Source organism: Suncus etruscus, chromosome 9 (genome assembly GCF_024139225.1).
Source record: "Suncus etruscus isolate mSunEtr1 chromosome 9, mSunEtr1.pri.cur, whole genome shotgun sequence".
NCBI classification, from domain to species: domain Eukaryota; kingdom Metazoa; phylum Chordata; class Mammalia; order Eulipotyphla; family Soricidae; genus Suncus; species Suncus etruscus.
The window spans coordinates 56,476,981-56,500,955 of record NC_064856.1 but is presented as its reverse complement, the minus strand read 5'-3'; the positions used below and the strand labels follow the sequence as shown (position 1 = coordinate 56,500,955).

At 35.7% G+C, this 23,975-nt stretch overlaps 1 protein-coding gene across 1 annotated transcript; it reads right to left on the bottom strand.

Annotated features, from left to right (window-relative positions):
- Positions 1 to 853: 853 nt before the first annotated feature.
- Positions 854 to 22,803, bottom strand: NLRP14 (NLR family pyrin domain containing 14). Its single transcript, XM_049780650.1, has 10 exons — positions 22,515 to 22,803; positions 20,305 to 20,376; positions 17,143 to 18,730; positions 14,027 to 14,197; positions 13,324 to 13,491; positions 8,937 to 9,104; positions 7,317 to 7,487; positions 4,197 to 4,367; positions 2,263 to 2,433; positions 854 to 986 (listed from the first exon to the last, which is right to left on the bottom strand). The coding sequence occupies exons 1-10, from the start codon at positions 22,801 to 22,803 to the stop codon at positions 854 to 856; spliced, it is 3,102 nt and encodes a 1,033-aa protein (XP_049636607.1).
- Positions 22,804 to 23,975: the final 1,172 nt, after the last annotated feature.

Below are 23,975 nucleotides of genomic sequence, written 5' to 3'. Positions count from 1 at the left end.
CACTCCTAGGTGGGCTTAGGATAGACCCCAGTAGGCCAATGCAAGCAGCTACCCTACCTGCTGTATAATATATCCAGCTTCTTATGTATATGAAGTAGATTTTCACATCACTGATAGCAGTGATTTTCCAATATAAATATTCCTAAGAACTGCTTAAGAAAATATTTGTAATGCCAGTTCCTAGAAACCCATTTATATATCCTGATTCACTAATTCTTTTTTTTTTTTTTTTTTTTTTTGGTTTTTGGGCCACACCCAGTAACACTCAGGGGTTACTCCTGGCTATGTGCTCAGAAGTTGCTCCTGGCTCGGGGGACCATATGGGACACCGGGGGATCGAACCACGGTCCGTCCAAGGCTAGCGCAGGCAAGGCAGGCACCTTACCTTTAGCGCCACCGCCCGGCCCCATGATTCACTAATTCTATGAAGGGCTCAGATACTAGTATTTTAAGAAAGATATTTGGTTGACTGTTAATTCCAAGAACACAAATGGAGGAACACTAAGAAATGATGAAAATGTTGGAGTTCAAAATATGAACTGATGAACTAAAGACATGGCAGTGGGAATGAAGAGAAAAGCAAACAAGGCATTTCCATATAATCTTTCCTGTTATCATTTTAAGGTTCACATTTTGATTTCTTTTGTTGCATATACAATTAAAAACTTTCAGAGAGCTTTGCTTTTCATTTTATTTTTTCACCCTTCAAATGAAATAGAACATTTTATAGAGAAGTGATAACCTACATCTAACACATCAAACTTAATAATACATCTGATCACAAAATATATGGCTATTTCCCTAAGTCTTAGTATTCTGAGATATTTATTTTTCTTGAAACACATTCTTCAAATTATAAACACTGCCACCAAGAAACATCTTCAGTAGGGTCAATACATTTGCGTTTAATGACTAGATGTGGATTACTAAGTTCCACATCTCTTAGCAGCTTCTGTGCTTCCTTGTCAAATGCTTCTTTGCACAACCTGAAAAAAAAAAAACAACGAATAATTCTTACAGCATTCAATTTCCCACAACCCTGAAGAAATTTTTCATTTGGTGGATGGCACTTCATGCTGGAAGCCACCAGAGCTGTAACCTACAGTACCATGGGCATCATGTGTGGCCAGGGACCTATTTCCAGGACTTCAAAATACAAGGTTTCTGTTGTAACAATTGAGCCACACTTGTGCCAGACTCGGGGACCTATTTCCAGGACTTTAAAGTACAAGGTTTGTGCTGTAACAATTGAGCCACACCTGTTCCAGACTCTAGTGAATTTGTTAGTGTGGAAGAATATTTAAAGCATCCACTCCTATTTTTCCCCTTTTTGGTTAATTTTGTTTTTGGGAGACACGCTGGTGGCACTAGGAGTTATTCTTGCATTCTATGCTCAGAAGTTACTTCCAGAAAGTTCTGGGGACTATATGGGATCCTGAGGATCAACCCTGGGTTAGCTGCATGCAAGGCAAATACCCTACCCAGTATACTATTGCTCTGGTCCTCCTTTTTTTCTTTTAAAGTGGGAGGGGTGGAGGGCACACTAAATGGTACTCAGGTTACCCCTGGCTCTTCACTCAAATCATTCCTGGCATGCTTGGGATACTATATGACATCTCATGGATCAAGACCAGGTCAGCTGAGTGCAAGGCAAATGCCCTATCTACTTTATTGTTGCTCCAGCCTCCTACCATTTTTTTCTATTCAAACAAAACAGTGTGCTTATTCCTGAAAACAGCTAACATATACATTGTTACTATATTAATAGAAATTGTACAGTACTTTCATATTGAACTAGGTGATTCATTTTCAGAACACTATGTGTAGAGAGGATCAATGCATCTATCTTGCAGATAAGGAAACAAAAATATCCATATTGGCAAAATCACAAATTCAAATAAGTACACAAATAAGTGACAGGACTAGAATTCATTCTCAAAATAATATGAGTCTGGATTCTCAGTTATTAATTATTATTGTACATAATGTTTTAAAAAAAGTGTTCTGGGCTGGAGCAATAGCACAGTGGTACAGCTTTTGCCTTGCATGCAGTTTACTCATAATGGAACATGGTTTAAATCCTGGCAGCCCATATGGTTCCCGACCCTGCCGGGAGCGATTTCTGAGTGCAGAGCCAGAATTAGCCCCTGGGTGCTGCCAAATGTGACCATCCAAGAACCCCCCATAAAATAGTGTTCTATGGGAGAAAAATAAGGTTTATAAAATAGCCAAGAGTTACCCATAAAAGGTTAAAAGATTTACCCTAGAACTTGTAGTTTACAATCTGGAGACTTCAAGACTGTATGCAATTTCATAATTCCTTCACATCCTAAGGTGTTCTGTGCCAAGTTTATTTCTACCAGCTTTTGGTTGCTGCTAAGAATAGAGGCAAGCTCCTTACAACAGACAGAAGTCAAACCACAGCATTCCAACCTGCAGTGAAAAGAGATTGATAAAATTAATCTATCTTATGACAGATAACAAATAAACAGGGGATTTGGGACTATAGATTAACTTCAGAAGTTTAGAGAAATGAGTTATACAAGCTACTGACAGAACTTTAAAGATGGCCAAAAGGCACATGAAATAATATTCCACATCACTATTTCATCAGGAAGATGCAAATCAAAACAACAACAAAGTACCATTACATGCCACAGAGACTGAGACACCACAAAGAACAAGAACAATCAGTACTAGAAGGGATGTGGGGAGAAAGGAACTCTCATTGGTAGGAATGCCATCTAGTTCAGCCTTTCTGGAAAACAATTTGGCTATTCCTCAAAAAACTGGAAACTGAGCTCTATATAATCCAGCAATACCACTCCTAGGAATATACTGTAGAAACACAAAAGCACAATAAAAAATGCCCTCTGCATACCAATGTTCATTTCAGCTCTATTTACAATAGCCAGAATTTGGAAACAACTTAGCCTGACAACAGATGAGTGGCTAAAGAAACTGTGGTACATGTACACAATGGAGTACTATGCAGCTGTCAGGAAAAATGAAATTAGAAAATTTTCCTATACATGGATGGGATTGTTTAGAACACTTTTGGTCCCCGAGTATATTGAGAAGGAAAAGAAATTCAGTGTAGGAGGAGGACAAATGTGAAATGGGGTACAGAGACCAAAGGGACTCAGGTGCATTTCGGAGTTAAGAAAAGACATAACTAAATATTCAACAATGAAATCAATAACAATGAAATCATGAGACTCAGACTTTAATAACCAACTATAAAAGGTGCTTGGGTAACAGAGCACAGTAGGTAGGACATTTTTCTTACAAGCGGCTGACCCAGGTTCTATATCCAGCATCCCATATGGTCCTCTGAGCCTGTCAGGAATTATTTCTGAATGCAGAGCCAGGAGAAACACCTGAGCAAGGCCAGGTGTGGCCCCAAACAAACAAAACAAACAAACATAAAAGATGCCTTTATGATAGCAGGGTAGGGTGGTGTGGTGGTGACAAGGGAATACTGGTAGAAGAAGGCTGACACTTATATTTGGATTGGTGCTAAAACATTGTATTCCTAAAACAATTATGTATATACCTAAAACAATTATGTATATTTGTAACTTTGTAAATCACAACACTTTAAATTAAAAAGTATGAAAAATACTGTGTTCTCAAAAAAAATCACACTAATTTGGACATTAATATGTATTCAAAGTCACTTTATATTCAGAAGCAAACAGGAAATCATCTAGCAACAAATCACTTAGCAAACTTCTGAAAATGACTTACTGACCTTATTGCGCCACTGCTTTGGCCCCTCATTTTTGTAAAGAAAAATAATTTATATAATAGCAATTCAAGATTTTAAAATAAAATATTATTAAACAAAAATAAATTAAAATATAGGATAAAAGTTTTATTACACTTCAACTCATTAAAGACCAATATTTCCAAATAGATAATTAAATATTCTATTACATCTTTTATTATATATAAGTGATCTAAGTTCCAATTAGTTATTACCCTCATTCAAGACACTATTGGGGAATAGGGGCACAGATAAATATATTTTATATGTTAATGTAATATATTGTTAAAAATATTTGAAATTCAGATTCTTATTTCTGAGAGTAACTTACCCTTCTTGTTTCATTTCTATTTCATCTTTCAATTACTAAATCAGTTATACTATTTGCCAAATATGTGCTATTTTATCAATGTTAAGATAAACTCACCCAAGCCTTTTAATGTTACAGTTTGGATGTCTGAAAGCCTTATTCAGAATTTCCATTCCATCATCCTGCAAGTAATTGTTCCCAACATCCAGGCTGTGCAAGTTTGGGTTATTTAAAATAGCAGAAACCAGATCCAGGCAGCATGCATTAGTGAGAACACAGTTCACCAATCTTCAATAAATAGAAACAGAATTGAGACTGAGTGGTGATACTAAATTAGTTTAATATTAGAAGCTATTCCTTGATACATGTCTTTTCTATATAAGACCCAGGATATGCATGAGTAGGTCTAACAACCAGCAGAGACATGAATTATCTTAGAGGTCATGATAAAATAGCCTATCAATTTACCTATTTCAGATCACAAACAGATTGTTTACTACCTGCATCCAAATCAAGATGTAAACATATTAATACCCAAAATACCAAAAGGCACTTTTAGGTCTCTATTATTTGTTACTCATGTCTGTTGTAAATGAGAACTCTTACCAGAAATTAGTTCCAAACTTTGATTTTGTGGGGGTTTTTTTGTTTGTTTTTTTGTTGTTTTTTTTTGGGGGGGTCACAACCAGCAGTGCTCAGGGTTTACTCCTGGCAGACTTGGAGGACCATATGGGATGCAGGGATTGAACCACTGTCCTTCTGCATGCAAGGCAAACACCCACCTCCATGCTATCTCTCTGGCCCTAGTCCCAAACTTTTATCTTTAAAGAACACCACTAAATATAAAAGGAATTTCTTTTGTATAATTTTCATAGTTTATGCTTACCATATTTTCTGGCGTATACGACGATTGAGTGTATAAGACAACCCCTACTCTTCCTGTTAAAATATAGGGTTTGGGCTATATTCGCCATATAAGACTACCTCTTTTTTTTTTTTAAGAAGAGAGAGAAGGAGGAAGAGGGAGAGAGAGAGAAAGAGAGAAGAGGACTACCTCTTTATTAAGGCACACCAAATGGAAAATAAAAAACATAACAGAAAAAGAGTATAACCCACAAAGGTTAACAGTATATGTTTAATAAAGCTAGACTTTGGAGTGCCAACAATCATTTTACATGTCATTTGTTGTGAGTGACTGATTTTTTAATTGTGATCTACATTGAGGGCTCCCCTCAATTGAGGTGGCTCCCCCAAGAGCAGCTGGTTGGGGCAGTGATTAATAGGAAAGCTAAAGGGAGACAAAGCACCTCCTCTGTGTCACATAAAAGCTGAACAGAGGACTGAGCACTGAAAGCCTCATACTTGGTGGCTGGCGCTAGGTAACTCAGCTCCTCTGTGTGCCCTGAAAGATGAATCAGGACAAGCAGAGGACTAAGCACCATTGAAAGCCGTGCACCAGCGATGACGCCTGGCAGCTAGATGGGATGCAGCGCTCAGTAATTCGGCTTTTCTGTGTGCCCTGAAAGATGAATCAGGACAAGCAGAGGACTGAGTGATGATGCCTGGCATCTGAATGGGATGCAGCTGTAAGAGGGGGGTGGCGGATCACATGTTCCTGAAGCTGGCGCAAGTTTTAGCATGCTGTATACTGACGTATAAGATGACCTCTGACTTTTAAGAAGTTTTTCGTGGGTTAAAAATTCATCTTATTCGCCGGAAAATATGATATTTAAAAGTAGAACATTGCCTCAGATTTCTCTATTTTCATATTTTTCTACTATGCCTTACTTTACTAAGTATACATCCATTTCCCCTCTTAATATATCACACTAATTTTTATTCTCTCTCCCTTCTCCTACCTAGACTATGTTTTTGACTAAATAATGAAACCCTCTGCTGTCCAACTTAGAGTAAAGTTATCTCCTCTGATCCATCTCACACTACTTGGGACTTCAGCTATACCGGAATGGCTCACCTAGGTTAATAGTTCATATTAGGAAAGAATTAATTGCTATCTTACATTTCTGCCTGCTTTGCTCTTGTCACTGTATTTTTGTAATGAAATGCTAAATACCATGAAGCTATTAAGATAATAAAGTAATTTACAAGATAAATATGTTTTTATGGTACTACCATGGAAGCCTTAATGTTATAATTATACAAAAATAAAAATTATATATGATGCATATATATTCAGTTAAAATATTTAAACAGCAATCATTCTATTCCTATTGTTTTTAACTCCATGTCTGAAAGCAAATGATGAGAATAAGGGACTATAGTATGTATACATAATGGAATACTACTTGTCTATAAGATGAAATTATACAACTTGCCATTACACTAATGGGACTAAAGGGTATCGTGTTGAGTGAAGTCAGCCACAGTAAGGACAGATACAGAGGCATATTTCTTATGTATGAAATATAACTATGGTAAAAGAACAACAAATAGTTAAAAATAGAACCTGTAAACTATTAGAGCTTACCAAAGTGAGATGGAGAGGTGGGAATGGCCTGTGGAGGATGGCTGTGAGGGGCTACTGAGACAGTGGTAGAGGGAAGTGGGCACTCTGATAAAGAATATGATAGTAGTATATTGTATTTATGAAAACCTGTCATTATTATAAATTGTACTTTAAGTTAAAAAAAGTTTAATTGAATTTAAAAATTTTTTATCTTAGTCACACTTAAGACCCTGGATCATCTGGTTATACCCTGGCTCTGAACTCAAGGATCAACCTTGGTGGTTCTCAGGGAACATATCAAATAAGCATTGGTGCATACAAAGCATTGACTTTAATTTAACCTCTGGGTATTTTCTGGCTCCAGTTTAAAAATTGAATTCTAGGAAATTAAATTTTGTTTTTATTTTAAAATGTTGACCTAATTATAAACATGAAATTTTGAATATAAGGAGAAATTTAACTTTATGAAAAAAGAGAGACCATACAACTTTTCATTAGGTTCCAATTAAGGAAAAATAAAAGTATTGCTGTCTGATGCAGATGTTTCTGGTTCCTTACTATCTGAGCTAATATTGTTGTTGTAATAGCTGCTTAAATGAATCTGATGAACTATCATGACTTTCCTAGTATGTCTCAGGCCCTATAAGAGTTAAAAATCAACTTTTTAAAGACAAACCCAGCTCTTCTATCTATCCAGCTCTTAGATTTTTCTTTATAATCTCCCTTTCTCCAAGTCTATTTGAAGACATAAAAATTCACAGAAAACTTACTGCAGATCCTGAAGAGCACTGCATGGATTCTGGAAGGCAGCACATAGGAGTTTTATTCCATCATCCTGTAGTCTGTTTGACCCCAGATCCAAATGTGTCAAGCTCTTATTTTGTAGAAGAGAGGCTGAGAGATATTTACCACCAAGTGAAGTGAGATGACAATTCTTCAGCCTATAATAAAGAAAATGTGTGGAGGACAGACTTATTACTCTACCCTCTAAAGATTTTTAACTTTGAATGATCTTTACCTACTTCACAATCAAATACCTACTTTTCTCCTCAATCTTACTTAGGAAACGGGTCTGCAACAATTGAGCTACATGTAAGGTTTATATTCTGTAGAATTTTTCTTACTATAAAAATATTAACCTCTTAAAACTGATTTTCATGAATATAGTGCCTTATTGCAGAAGTAGATCTCTGGAGCTTGATCTCTAAAGGAACAGACATATTGAGAATGGAGGTATATGTTTATCGTATATTTGCATATGATAAAATGGCATTATAAGCAAATAAGCCCTCATGTTTTGGAACACAGATTCGATATATGGGGGAAATGAGGTAAAGGAAATTAATTTGGAAAAGTTTCCTCTCTGAATGTTAAAAATAGGGACTGGGTAGCAGTAGGGCATTTGCCTTGCATGCGGCTGACACAGGACAGACCAGTCTGATTCCTATGTGCCATATGATCCCCCAAGCAAGGAGCGATTTCTAAGCACATAGCCAGAAGTAACCCCTGAGTGTCACCGAGTGTAGCCCCAAAAAACAAACAAGAAAAAAAAAAAAAAACAAAATTGGGACTGGAGCTATTGCACAGCAGGTAGGGCATTTGCCTTGCACATAGTGACCCATGTTCGATTTCCCAGCATACCGGAATCCTATATGTTCCACCAAGCCTGCCAGGAGTAATTTTTAAGTGTAGAGCCAGAAGTAACTCCTGAGCACCATCAGGTGTGCGCACCCCCCCCCAATTTTTTTTAACTAAATCATATTGAGTATGGAATTATAAATATATAAAATCTGTAACTTTATTCCATAACAATTCAGAGTGAAACAGCTAAATATCAAAAGATAATCATGAAACACTTAAATTATCATTTTAAAATCATGCTTTTCAAAATTAAAATAAATGATGGTATTGTTAAAATGCAGATACTTAGCTTGTGATGGGCTAGAAACAGCCTATAGTAGAAGGTAAATTAGCCATTAGCTGTCAAAATACTTGGCTTATAAAGTTCAGGTCTCAGAAATTAATATCAAGGAACAAAATAGCTATACATTGATCTATTTATATAAAGAAATAAAAATAGCTATACATTGATTTACTCATATAAAGAAATGTTAGATATCTATTAGCAATGTTTATATACATACCTATACCAAGTATTAAATATGGAGTTGGATATGTAGACATTAGTCCTGAATCTATTTTCTTTTAATTTTGAGGCTCACTGCTTAAGCAATTTAAACACCCAATAAATGGCAGATAACATTAAATCTTTGTTATCTTAACTATCTTTAAAAAATTGGAAGGGACAGTGTTCACATTTACCCATTTCAGGTGTATTAGAAATGTATGTTATTTTGGAAAAAATGAATTGCAAACTAGTAGGTACTCACACAAGACTCTGTAGAGTACACTGTGGCTCTTTCAAGACATCACTTATAAACTTTATACCATCATCTTCCAAGACGTTGTCTGCCAAGCATAAGTGTGTCAGCCTTTTATTGATGAGAGCCAAAGAAAGATCCTTACAACCAGCTACTGTAAAGCCACAGTTTTCTAAGCTGAAGGAGAAATACAGATAAAAATAGATCAATCAACTCCTCAAGTTTATGCTTCTCTTTTTTTTAGAAATTATACGGCACTTAAAACCCTGATATTTCTACTATAGATATATTCCTTCTTAAATTGTAAAATTAATTGCAACTATGTATATAATTGCTAAACTATTAGTAAGACTCACAGAGAAAGAATCTTTTTTTTTTTTTTGGGTCACACCTGGCAGCGCTCAGGGGTTACTTCTGGCTCTACGCTCAGAAATCACTCCTGGCAGGCTCAGGGGACCATATGGGATGCCGGGATTTGAGCCACTGTCCTTCTGCATGCAAGGCAAACACCCTACCTCCATGCTATCTCTTCAGCCCTGAAAGAAACTTAAACAGAACCAGAAATGAAAAGGGGATGTCACTTCAGATACTACAGAAACACAAAGGGTAATCAGCAATTACTTTGAGAATCTTTATGCCACAAAATGAGAACCTGGAGGAAATGGATAAATTTTTGAACCTATAACCTCCCAAGGTTGAAACAAGATGATTGGGAATACCTGGACAGGCTTATGCTTGAGGAAATTGAAACAGTTATCAAAAAGCTTCACCAAAACAGAAGCCCAGGTCCAGGTTGATTTTCTAGTAAATTTGTTCACACCTTTAAAGAGAACCTACTATTAATAATTTTCAGGATATTCCAAGAAATTGAAGAAACAGAAACATTCCCAAAGAATTTCTATGAAACTAACATCACCTTGATAACAAAAGTAGATAGAGATACTACAAAAAGAAAACAACAGACCAATATCCTTGATAAACATAGATTCAAAGATCTTCAACAAATACTAACAAATAGAATCTAACAACTTATCAAGAAGTTTATACATCATTACCAAGTAGGAGTCTTCTAGAGATGCAAGAGTGGCTTAACCATTAAATCGATTAATACACTACATAAATAAAAGAAAAATCAAGTCACATGATAAAGCAATAGATGTAGAGATAGCATTTGACAAACTCCATCTCCTCTTCATGATAAAAAAAAAACTCACAACAAGAGGGAAATTGAAGGAACTTTTCTCAATACAGTCAAAGCCATTAACCACAAGCCCTGGGAAAGCTTTATATTCAGTGGGGAAAATCCAAAAGCCTTTCCTATAAGATCTGGCATGAAACAATTTTGTGCCCTCTCACCACTTCTATTCAATATAATATTGGAAATATTTGTCATAGCAATTAGGGGAGAAAAAGATATTAAGGGCATCCAGATAGGAAAGGAAGAAGTCAAGCTCTCACTGTTTGCATATGACATGATACTATAGTTAGAAAATCCTAAAGACTACAAAAAAAACTTCAAACAATAGATTTGTATAGTAAAGTGGCAGGCTACAACATTAATATGCAAAATTCTATGGCTTTTCTATACACAAATAATTAATGAGAAATTAAAAGAACAAAGCTATTAATAATTGTGCCTGAGAAAAGAAAGTACCTTGGAATCAATTTATTTTTTAGATGAGTCTACCCTGCCACAAATACCAACCTTTCCAATTCTTCACACTTTATTTTTATAATTATTTTTATAAATATTTTTTTGGTTACAAACATGTTTGTAGTTGGGCTTCAGTCATAAAAAAAGTACACTCCCCTTCACCAGTGCAACCTTCCTAACACCAATGCCTCTAATCTCCATCCTTCCCCCTCCTGTCTGTCTTCCAGATGGGCATTCTATTTATCTCACTCACTACTATTGTCATGATAGCTGTTGGTGTAGTTATTTCTTTAAATCCACTCATCAATCTTTGTGGTAAGCTTCATACCTTGGAGTCAATTTAACTAAAGAGGTGAAAGACCTATACAAAGAAAACTCCAAAATACTGTATTAAGAAATAAAAGAAACACAAGGAAATGGAAAAATATCCTATTCATGAATTGGAAGATTATAATAATTGTAATTATAATTACAATTATAATCAAAATGTAAATACATCCCAAAGCATTGTACAGATTTAATACAATCCTTATAATAATTCCCAGGACATTTTTTATTTTTAATTAATATTTTTATTTAAACATTACACAAAATTTCTTTTTTTTATTGTGACTGAAGTTCAGAAAATCAAACACTCCTAAAATTCTTTGGAACAATAAACATCCACAAATAGCTAACGCAATCATTGCAAAAAGATGGGAGGTATCAGATCCCCCTAACTTAAACTGTACTATAAAACAGTAGTCATTAAAATAGCATGGTACCTTATAAAATAAATACAGACCCCATATTAATAGAATAGACTTGAATATTCTGAGACTGACCTGCAGGTATATCATCAATTAATCTTTGATAAAGGGGCAGGAAATCTAAAGTGTAGGAAAGAAAGCCTCTTCAACATAGGTGTTGGGAAAATGATCAACTACACACAAAAAGTTAACTCAGATCTCTAATGCTATGCAAAAAAGTAAAAATACAGTGGATTAAAGACCTTGATGTCAGACCTGAAACTATAATGTAGATAGAGAAAAATGTAAGTAGAGGGGCCGGGCGGTGGCGCTGGAGGTAAGGTGCCTGCCTTGCCTGCGCTAGCCTAGGACGGACCGCGGTTCGATCCCCCGGCGTCCCATATGGTCCCCCAAGAAGCCAGGAGCAACTTCTGAGCGCATAGCCAGGAGTAACCCCTGAGCGTCACAGGGTGTGGCCCCCCCCCAAAAAAAATAAAAAAAAATGTAAGTAGAACACTCCTTGGCATTGAAGCTAAAGGAGGAAACACCATTGATCAAGAAAGTAAACACAAAGATAAACAAATGGGACTACAATTCTTACAGCATGACATTGAAATCAAATGCAAAACTGGAGCTTTCCCCACATAAAATGTTAATAATGTTAAACATAGTTTAGCTCTTTGGAAAATCCAATCCTAAATAATACATTAACAAACACATTACATTTCTATGGCAAAACATTCTGATAAAACATTCTTTTCATTTTTATTTAATCTTGACACAACTGTTCCTGTTGAAAAGTCTAGTAATTTAGTCTACCTAAAATATCCATGAAAGACACTGATAAAATCTGACCTTAAGTATATTAACAAGTCCAACTGAAACTGTAGATTATCGAGTCATTTTGGTCTTATTTCCATGACTCTCATGTAAGAAAACAGCTTTCCTTCCACTTAACAGCTTTTGCTACAAAGATATTTCTCTTACAAACAAGAGTAATCAATGACCTGGTTCTCAACTTGGATTTTAGACCAGATTTTATGTTATATAGTAGACCTCAAGATCTTCTAGAACTACTTCAGAGATAGTAAGACCAAATCCCCAACCTGGCTACAGACTACTGAATTTAACACATGTTTATAAAAATTAGTGAGCATTCTTCCAAAATGTTTGGAATGTCAGTTTCATTCTGAAAATAAAAAAGTGAATGAGCATTTTACAGAGTTCTAAATTATAACAATATTTGTTTACTATTCAGACTTGCTCTCGATAAATGCAGATCTACTTCCATCTTCAGTAAGCAGCATTCAGCCCCTGGGCCAATTCTAGATCATAAAAAAATTTCTGTGGTAAAACTTATTGAAACAATTTTCCTATATTTGTGTTTGCTTTTGGTTTTGTCATAAACATTAAATAACTTTCACTGGAGAAAAAGACCTCTCAGAGAGTGTGGGAAACACAATGGCTAGAAACAGGACAGTTAATCCTTAATTTCAGCTAAGGAAAATCAGATGCATTGCTAGGAATGGTGATTGTCAAGCTGTCACCACCTTCACAGGTCACAGTTAATAAAATGTTCAACTTTCTGTACTGATCTCTAACCTGGTTATAACATAAGGGAGACTTTTTTACTTATAACATAAGTAAAAAAGAAAAACTGAGTCTGCCTAAGCTCCAGACACCATTAGCACATTCCTTTCTGAGTGTTCAAACTTACAGCAAATTTGCAAATTATTGTGTTAAATATGAAACATTTTGTTTATAAATTCTGGGTTCGCTCTACTTTTTATATTTATGAATGGAGACACAATATGATGATGAAGATATTCAGCCAGGGGAATAAGGTGCTAGGACAAATTTGGTGTCCAATCAGGAGCAATCAATCAGCCTAAATCTATTGATTGTTACTATTCCATATCATGAAAGTAGATTTCAGCAAATTCTGTGAATAGAAATTCTAGACGATAAAACTGTTTGTATAGAAGGACAAATTATAATTAAACACACAACTTACTTCAGTTTCTGCAATTTACACTCTGGGTTTTTCAAGGCTTCGCATAATGACTTCACTCCAACTTCCTTTATATCACTCCCTTTAAGATCAAGATGTATCAGATTCTGGTTGGTCTTCAAAGAATGAAATATATCTTGACATCCATCAGGGAAAGAAATATATCTCAACCTTTAGAAAAAAGCTGGTTACACAGATGTGTTCAACTAAAAACTTAAACATTATTCCAATTTGGTTTGAAATGTTTTAGCAGGTCTAGAATTGATGTAGCTGTATTCATCTAGGAAATTTCTGACTCAAACCACCCCATTAGAGGCTGGAGCAATAGTAGAGCTGTTATGGTGTTTGCTTTGCACACGACTAACCCAACTTATATTCCTAGTACTCTATATGGTCTCTTGAGTCCTCCAGCCCTCCAGGAGTGATACCCAAGACAGAGCCAGGAGTGAGCCCTGAGAAACATCAGGTGTCGCCCCAAAACAAAAACCCCTATTAATTACAGCTACCACATTCCATCTAATATCCCCCCAAACAAGTAATTATGGTCCCATATACCCAAAGCTTTCTACAGTTTTTGTTCTTAATGTATTTTTACATTATATATTAAGTATTAATATCCACTAATATTAATTTTAACTTTCCTGATAAGTAGAAGTAGGAAATGAATCAGGAATAATTCTATTAAGTTTTTTCATGTCAGACTTACATTAGTTTTTGTAGTTTACAGTTGGAGTTTTTTAGTTCTTGGTATAGGGTCTTCACTGCTAATTCATCAAGATGGCCATTACAAATATCCACCTGTTTCAAGTGGTCATTTGTATGAAGCACAGAAAAAAGATCTTGCCAGCAATGAGAAATACAACCACCATCCCCTTTCCTGAATAAAGAAAGAAAATTCAATGACTATATTTCAGCCTAGAGAACTCTAAAATGGAAATACCATTTCTCTTCAGAGTTGGGAAGGGAGCTTTGATAGTGAATTGTGTTGGATAATCAAAATTATGTCAGAAATTAGTATGTTAAGTGAATATCATGTTAGAAATGTAATTATTAAATATATATTAGACACTTTCAATAGACTCACTTAAAGATAGTAAGGATTAAAATTATTTTACTTAAGCTTTAGAATGTAATGGTCAGTTTCTCACTCTGCCACTTATTAAACTAGGTAATTCTGGCAACATTACTAGTTCATGAAGGATTCAGCTTATTTATGCTGTTTATTGTGAAGGCATAGAAAGACAAATAATCTATAGAAAATTCTTACCAAATATTTCACATTGTAAATGCTCTCATCAATTGAGACCTGTGTTGTTTATGAAAATTCAGCATGTTTGCCTAATATATAATTGCTATTGTAGGGAAGGAAAATAAATTTCCCTCTGCTTTCCTGAGCTTATTGGTTGATGCTGTTGTAAATCATACTGACAAAAGACATTAATAAAAGAGAAGCAAAGATATTTTGCTAATATATACATTGAATAGAAGTGGGGAAAATTCTGCTATGTGTATTTCAAAGTAGTGGCTAGAATTTGAGTTCTCTATATCTAATTTACTAGAGGAAATGCAGGGAGAAGAAATGAAAAACACATATGTTTTCCTGCGTGTGACAGTGTTATCTAGGTTTGGTAAAAATTTGTCTCCAAAAAGTTTAGGGCTGTTACTAGGGAGGAAATTTATACTGGTCTTTGGGAATTTCAGCTTTTAGGAAAGCATGAAATATTTGAGGAACACCAATACATTAAGTTTGAAATAATTTTTTGGAGGTTGGGGGTGGGATTTGAAGTCACACCTGATGAGGCTCACACCTGATGAGACCTGGGATTGAACCAGGTATTCAAGGCAAGCACTTTAACCCCTGTGCTATCTCACCAACTTTGTCCTGTACTTTGATCCTTTCCACTATTTAATATTAATTATCCCTAAACTTTATTTAAATTGAATGCATGACATTGCAGAGAGGCATTTAAATTTAAGAATATATAAAATATTCAAGTACTTATTATATACAAATGCTGTGGATTAAAATGTGAAGACAGATATATTCTTGTGAAATTTTCTATTGTTGAGAGGAGTAATTATCTCTTTTTAATATTAGGTTATTGGACTTTTAAAGCAACATTGTCAAGTCTAGTATTAAATATAAAATAAGTGATAGAAAAGTATTACAAATACAGGAAATACAAATACAAATACAGGAAACACAAAATGTCTTCATATCATTTTATTATTAAATATAAAATCTATTTATAATGCCCTAGAATCAATTATATCTTTAAATAGAATTAGGAAGTTTTAGTTAAGAAAATGACAACTCTGAAGGACAGTTAAAGTTACAGGACCCTAGTTTATTATTTCTACTTCTACAGTATAAATATAAATGTATGGGATTTTTGTTTGTTTTGGTTAATATCCAGCGGCACTTGAGTTACTGCTGGCTCTGTGCTCAGAAATCATTCCTGGCAAGTTCGGGGGAACATTTGGGATACTGGGGATCATACCCGGGTTGGTCTTTTGCAAAACAAATGCCCTACCTGCTGTGCTATCGCTTTGGCTCTGCAATATATGTTCTTAATAAAGAGGAATGCTTCTGCAATAATCTAACGGCAATAAAATGGATTCAGTAGGAAATATCAGGATTTACAATCCAATGTGTGGCCTTAAATTACATAACTTTTGAGTGACATAATATTTTATTAACTAAAATGGAAATAATCTCAGGTTAGATTATTAGGAGACTAAGTAAGATTAAGGAGACTGTACTAGGCAAATAAAAGTTCCTATTTACTGTGGGTATGAATGATTGTAAAGTTACTTTCTAGGTCAACTTTTCTGAATTTGTTTTGTAATATTAAATATAGTTTTGACCTATGTTAAAATAAATACTTAAACATTTCTTGTTTACTAGAATAAGCCCTCAAGTTTGGTTTGAATTCTATAGTATAGTTTATCCCCTAGATTTCCATAGATTCCATAGAGTCAAAGATTTCAGTAGGTAGACAAAAAACTAAAGGCAATATAGTGGATTAAATTATACAAAGAAAAAGCTAAAGGTTTATTTACCCTTTTTTAAAGACATTTAGTAAGCACCTACTATTTCTATTTTTTGTTTTTGGGTCATACCCAGCAGCACTTAGGGGTTACTCTTGGCTCTAAGCTCAGAAATCACTCCTGGCAGGCTCAGGGAACCATATGGGATGCCAGGATTTGAACCACTATCCTTCTGCATGCAAGGCAAACTCCTATCTCCATGCTATCTCTCAGGCCCCACACCTACTATTTCTTATCTCCAGGAAACCATCTCTAAATTAAGAATTCCATGCAAATATCTCAAACTATAAAACTGACCTTTGTATGAGCAACAGGAAAGTATATTCTGATATATGATCTATCAGATGTGTCAAAGTCTTGATTCACTTGCTTCTGGGGAATATTTACTTTTTAAAAAGTTAAATATACATACATGTGCTACAAAGGATGCAAGTTTGCACTATGCCGCATCCCTCCTTGAGCTAGGAAGCACTCACTCTCAACTTATTAGGAGTATTTAGATAAAATAGCTTTCAGCCAAGTCCCTCTCTTGGGATTACAGTAAAATCAAGAGAATCATTTCAGGCAGGTTTGTTCCATTCCTCATTGGAAACCTGACTGGTCCCTCACTAAGAAATTTAAGCATCTAAATTCTTTGCTACAAAGTGAAACAACTCTGAAATATCATCCTGGCTTTGGGGACACATTTAAACAGCTCTTCCTTTCTCTGACAAAATCTTTTTCATCCTCCCATAGAATATGGGAATTTGGGAGCTGACCCAAAATACTTACCAAATTTCAGCTTCTGGAACTGGGTTTATCATCTTCTCAGATTCCAAATTTATAGATAGTTTAATGTTCTGTAAACAGTGGCAGTACTTAAGGCAGAACGAAGACACAAGCAAGTGAGTTTTCTTACAAATATTAACAACAATCTTTTGGAAAGATCTCATTGCCTCGATTACAAATGTTTCATCTTGGGTCTCATACAGAGACTGAAACAACTCTAGTAATTCTATCTGTGATAGAAATTTTTCACTGTTTGCTACTTTTTCCAACCACTCAAGAATCTTCTGTCTTAACTCCAGGGACATTTGACAATTAAAAATATTTTCTAGTTGTTTTATTCTATCTCTATTCAGAAGGCCAAACAAAAAGCATTTCATCTTTGTCAAATGAGGGTTTTTATGTGTACTGCTTTGAATTAACAGCTTGACATATTTAAAAGATACATAGGGATAGTTGCCGACTTCCAAACTGTCTTTCAATACATAACATAGAGCTGCAAAAAATTCCTGTATATGTAAATGTGTGAATACATAGCAGTTTTCACATTCTGTGTCCATCTGAAGAATATTCATATTCAGGAAACCTGAGATAGCAGGAGATGTTAACCCATGCTTTCTTACATTTTCCTTGTAAAACACGTAGGTCATAGTCCATACTCCAGTGAGAGCCAAGTGACATAGTTTACGTAGTTGACGTTCAGTAGGTGTATTAGAAGAGATTTTATCAGTATGTATAAACAAGTTAGAGATGTAGCAAGTAAAAAGAGCTGTGGTTGTGTCACAGGTTGTTAGGATATTATCTTTCTCCATTTGCTGCTTCAGACAGCTGCAAATAATCCAGCACACTCTAGGAACTTTGCACATGTTAAAGAGCATCTCATTATCTTTCAATAAACTGAATACTTGTAAAGCACTATTCTTGTCTTCAAAAAAACGGTAAATATATTCTTCTCTTGCATTCTCAGACATACCCTGGAGCTCTACAAAATATTGGCTCTTCAATAAAGACTTTAGTTTCTTACAAGCAATGAGTTTTGTTGTCACTAGTAAGGTTGACTCAGGGAGCATTGCTTTCCTCAGCAAACTACTCATGAGAAAAGACACTGGGTGTACTTGGGTCCAGTCTTTGCATAGTGCAAACTTAGGTTCCTCAAAGGCGAAGTTCAATTCATCAAAACTATCAATAATAAAAAGAAGACGACTTGGCTCTGACATAATTCTTTCAATAGGGCCTTCTTCACTGGGCCAATCTTTTGATATTATTTGAAGAAAGCTTCTTTCTTTCAGCTGGTTAATTTCTCTTGCATTTAGATAAAAAACATAGGTAAACTGCTGAAATAGTTTTCCCTGTGCCCAGTACAACATTGCCTTTTTCATCAAGGTAGTTTTCCCAATTCCTGCTGCGCCCTTAAGTACCACTGTCAGGGGCTGTTCACCAGTTTCAATATCAACTTTGAATAAATGTTCCAACAGCTTTTGATCTTCCTTTGCAATTCGATGACAAAAATCCTCAGGTTCTTCAAGCAAACATTCCTTATCCTCCATAATGCAATACTTTTCTTTCATTCGAATTCTGTATTCTGTTCCTTCACCTAAGTCAGATTGGAACAGGAAAACAAAAATGTTACTAAAGCAAAACTTGCAATATTAAGAATACCGGACTAGAGGGAATAGTTTAGAGGTAGTACACATTCTTGGAATGTATGAAGGTAATTCTTCATACTATTGACATTGCAGGTCTTAAGCTCAATAGTAACAAAAAGGATATTGGACAGGGGGCTGAATAGATAGTGCAGGCAGTAAAGTACCTATCTAGTATATGAAAGGCTTGAATTCAATCCCCAGAACTATATGGAAATGCTTATAATAAAATAGATATAATCAAATGAAGTTATGTTAGATATTAAAATCTCGGGGCCAAAGTGATGGCACAGAGGTAGGGCGTTTGCCTTGCATGTGGCTGACCCAGGATGGACCGCAGTTAGATCACCCAGCATCACATATGGTCCCCAAGCCAGGAGCGATTTCTGAGTGCATAGCCAGGAATAACCTCTGAGCATCTCTGGATGTGGCCCAAAAGACCAAAATAAATAAATATAAACAAAATTTAAAATCTCTTCAGATTTAGTGCCTGTATTGTAAACTGAATTGATATTACAGAGAAATATTTTGTGATTAAAAATAAGTTCTCTAAAATATTTTGTACTTTTATTTACATAGAAACAAAAGATAATTTTTGGAAGACAGTCATCTAGATTAAAATAATTTAAAAATAAATAATTAAAGGGACCAGAGGTAGCACAGTGGTAGGACAGTTGCCTTGCATGCAGCTGACCTGGGTCCGATCCCTGGCATTCCATATGGTCACCCAGGCCTGTCAGGAGGAATTTCTGAGCACAGAGCCAGGATTAACCCGAGTGCTGCCGGGAATGGCCCCAAAACCAATGTTTTTTTAAAAAAGAAATAAAGGTGGATAAGTCAGGGACAAGATATACCTGAATCTATCGGTTAAAATAACTTATTGATAAGGTAAAATATTGATAGAAATGAATATTGAAGCATAGCCTAAGAATATTTTGAAAGAAATAAAAAAAAACCTAAGTGTTCCAGCAAAATTAAACCTCATATTTATCAAGTGCCACTTGTTCAATAAATTTCAACTGCCATCTTAAGGACATGTGGTCAGCTACATGCAAAGCAAGAGCCCTGTCTGCTACATTATCTCTCTGACCCTTAATATAATTTCTCTTTCCTACAGGGATACCTAATACAAAAATATTTAAAACCTCACTAACTTATGCTTAGTTTTTTTATTTTCCCCATCCCCAATTATGCTTAGTTTTTATCAGAAGATAATATTTTAAAGGCAGGTCTATTTATTATGGTATATCTATTTATATGCATACTTAAAATTGGCATTATTAGGATAATTTTTATTTTGTTCATTATACTTGCATCTATCTTACAAATTTTCTATCAAGAAGTACACACTTCCTAAAAAACCTTATTTCCTAACTCTATAACCAAATAATAAAGATATAGCATAAAAGTAAACTTTCTTTGGAGCCAGAGAGTGAATACAGTGGGTAAAATGTTTTACTTGCACGTGACCAACTTTTTCAAAAGCTCAGATTCCTTAAAGTCTGACAAAAGGTATATAACTCACCCAATGCTGCATCATTTTCATCTTGTATATCTCCGACTCTGGCATCCTTGGGTCTCTTGTTCTGAGATGCCCCTATTATAGGATCTAAAAAAATCATGAGATTTACTGGAAACAAGTATGACAATAGACAAAACAGGAGCAAGATTTCTCACTAATTCAACAATGTGATCAACTGGCTTTAAGTAAACTAGAAGCTATTATTCCATCAATTTAGCTGTCAGGAAAAGTGATGTTATGTAATCAACATTGTCATGTCCTTCTGCATCCTGTAACTATGAAAAATACAGAGCTTCCTAAAATTTTAACACTCACCACCTTCTTTCAACCTGACAAATCATTATGGGTATATTAGTATATAAAACATTTAATAAGAAATCAAATACATATTAAAGTTTTTTTTAAGTTATGTGACTGAGGGTCCATGCCAGGGCATACCTGAACTTTCAGGGGGGTTTAGCCCACAGATGTATCCTCAGATTTTCCTGATGGGGAGAACTAATTTAACTCCCATGGGGTTCCTCAAAAGGCTTGCTGTGGACGCCTTTTTTTCCTGCGTGGATGGTTGAGGAATTTCCAAAGAGATGCTTGGCATTACATTTTCAGTCAGTATTTGACTATCTCTCCTTTGTAAATATCAGGCAAAATTATGGTCTCTATCAAATAATTTGGCTCAGAAATTCCAGCAAAGTTTATTTGAGAACCCCTTTGCTGGATACTAGCCAGCCCTAAAAGCAAAGACAATATTTTTTCTCTTTTTCAAATGTTTTTGCAGCTGCATTTTCTGGTAATCAAGGGCGTAACCAGAATGCAGATCCTGGCTATTGACTATTAACCCTCCTTTAGAAATAGAGAAACTCATTTTGGGGGATTTGGCTCCTCCCTTTACTTAACCTCTAAAACAATAGAGTTCAGCCCAGGAAAATCAAGTTTCTAGATATTTCCTATTTCCTCCTAATCCTGATTTTGCATTTAAAGTAAGCTTGCAAAGAGTTGCCTTGAGTTGTAACCTTCTCTTTTGTAACCTAGAATTTTTACAGTCACACCCATAGCTTAGGGATTGTTACTGTTGTACTATGCTTTGTGATTATAATTATTCTTTACCTCTGACTAATTTTACCTCTAAAAATTCCCCTGCTCAAAAAATTAAACTTGTTGCACTCTCGTCAGAAGTGAGTCCCCATACTTCATGTGTGGTAATCATTTCTGCAATATTATTCCATTCGGTCACTTGTGCTCCTGCTTTCTTCTCCTGAAGTACTATGACCTACTAGAATTGCTGAGATGCAGGATGCCTGCAGCAGGTCCATCTTACAGTTTAAGAATTTTAGGATCTAGTCCACTCCTCAGTTTTCTTTTTTATGCTAACCTCTCAGATTTAAAGGAAATAATGGATACAGGATTTACAGCCATAAAATCTAAAATATAATTTTTGATATTTATGATATTTGACATTTAGGAATGACTAAAATATCGTTTATATTAGGTTAAGTCAGGGGTCTCAAACTCAATTTACCTGGGGGCTGCAGGAGGCAAAGTCGGGGTAATCCTTGAGTGCAAAGTCAGTAGTAAGTCTTGAACATTGGGGGAGTGTGACCCAAAAAACTATAACAGTACAAAACAAAAAAAGATTCCTCTAGGGCAGGGCCACAAAATGTTGTATGGAGGGCTGTTTGTGGGCGGCTGGTTAAGCTTTTGTCCATTTTTATAATTCAGATTTTCTAAGTAGTTTTTGAAGACTTTTTCTTTTTTTTTTTTTTTTTTTTTTTTTTTTTGTGGTTTTTGGGTCACACCCGGCAGTGCTCAGGGGTTATTCCTGGCTCCAGGCTCAGAAATTGCTCCTGGCAGGCACGGGAGGACCATATATGGGACGCCGGGATTCGAACCGATGACCTCCTGCATGAGAGGCAAACGCCTTACCTCCATGCTATCTCTCTGGCCCCTGAAGACTTTTTCTAACTGATTTCCTTTGTAAAGGAGGATGAGGTAGAGTAATTGTTTTGATCAGTTCCTCTAAATCATTCTATTGATATAAATGGATTAATTATCTCCAGTTAAAAAACAGGCTGAGAAATTACTCAAAACTCTATTTTCTTTAAATTTTTTTCAGGGATCCAACAAATTCCCAGTGTACTTGTTCATTACAGAGTGAAACCATTTCAAAAAAGCACTTTCTTCTCACTACCCCCATATATAATCATAGCATAACTCACAGTTCAGCTCCGATTTTGCTCTCTCACACAGATTCTTCAGTTTCAGCTTTCCAAAGATTTTGAGAGCCATATCCCAGGCCTGCTCTCTTGAATAATATTCATTCATCAAATTAGCCAGGCCCTCCCGATTGGCCTTCTTTACTTGAGTCCAGGGTATCTGGCAAATTCCAGGTTTCATGGGTTCTTCCTTTAGGAGTAATTTGAATTTATTTAATTCATCTTTGTTCAACTCTTCCAAATACAACAGCAGTCCAAAATCCAAAATCAAGGAAGATGATGAATCTGTCATCTTGTCTGTAAATCAATATTCATACTTCAGTGAGTGAGTTAAGGGTAGTTAATCAGACCTGGGTTTGATCCCTGGCATCTCATATGGTCCCCCAAGCCAGGAGTGATTTCTGAGCACGTAGCCAGGGTAATCCCTGAGCGTCACTGGGTGTGGCCCCCACAAAACAAAACAAAAAAAGAAATCGTTCCTGGCTTGGGGGACCATATTGGATGCCAGGGATCAAACCCAGGTCTGTCCTGGGTGAGAAGTGTGCAAGGCAAACACTCTACCATTGTGCTCTCCCTTTGTCCCCAGTAGCACAGTTTATATCACAAAACATTCATTATGTTTCTTACATTACACAGCTTCTTTCATCATTCCCAAAGTTACTTCCAAGCCCATCCTATATGAACTGTTACCACACACACACACACACACACACACACACAGGAATTAATTTTTCCAAATCACAGGGGTGTTGTGGTTGTCTTGGTTTGGTTTTGGGGCCACACCTGGCTTCACTCATGGGTTATTCCTGGCTCTGCACTCCAAAATCACTCCTGCAGGCTTTGGAGACCATATGGGATGCTAGGAATTGAAACCAGGTCTGTCCTGGGTCAGACGCATGCAAGGCAAATGCCCTACCACTGTGCTAATGTTCCAGCTCCTCCAAATCACAGTTTACTCTTATGCAAGGTTTAATACGAGAGTACTGTGGTAAGAAATGAGCCTGCCACAGAATATGATCCTAAGCACTGAAAATTTTCTTCATCCCCACCTCCCCTTCTTCCCTGCCAAAACCCAAAATACTGTTCCTTAACTCACCAACAACCAGTAAAGTACATGGAATTGGAATATGTTGCCACCAATTGTAATGTCTTTTTTTTTTTATCATAAGTTCATATACAGTCCTAAAGGTCCAAGTCTGTTTACTGTTCCTTTCACACCACTCTACCAATAGAAGGTATTCTGGGTGAGTTCCAAATTAAAACTACCTCAGACAACTTTCTCTCTCACCATTGGCCTCAACCCAATGATTTCAAATTTCACTTTAATGAGCATTGCAGACCTTATGAGTGACTACTCAAACTCAAATTAAAAAATGACACCGACATGCTTTACATTTAGGTGACTCTTAAAATATTACCAAATTCTAGTCTCTATAATTCTATTTTCCCCTCATTAATTAGCTA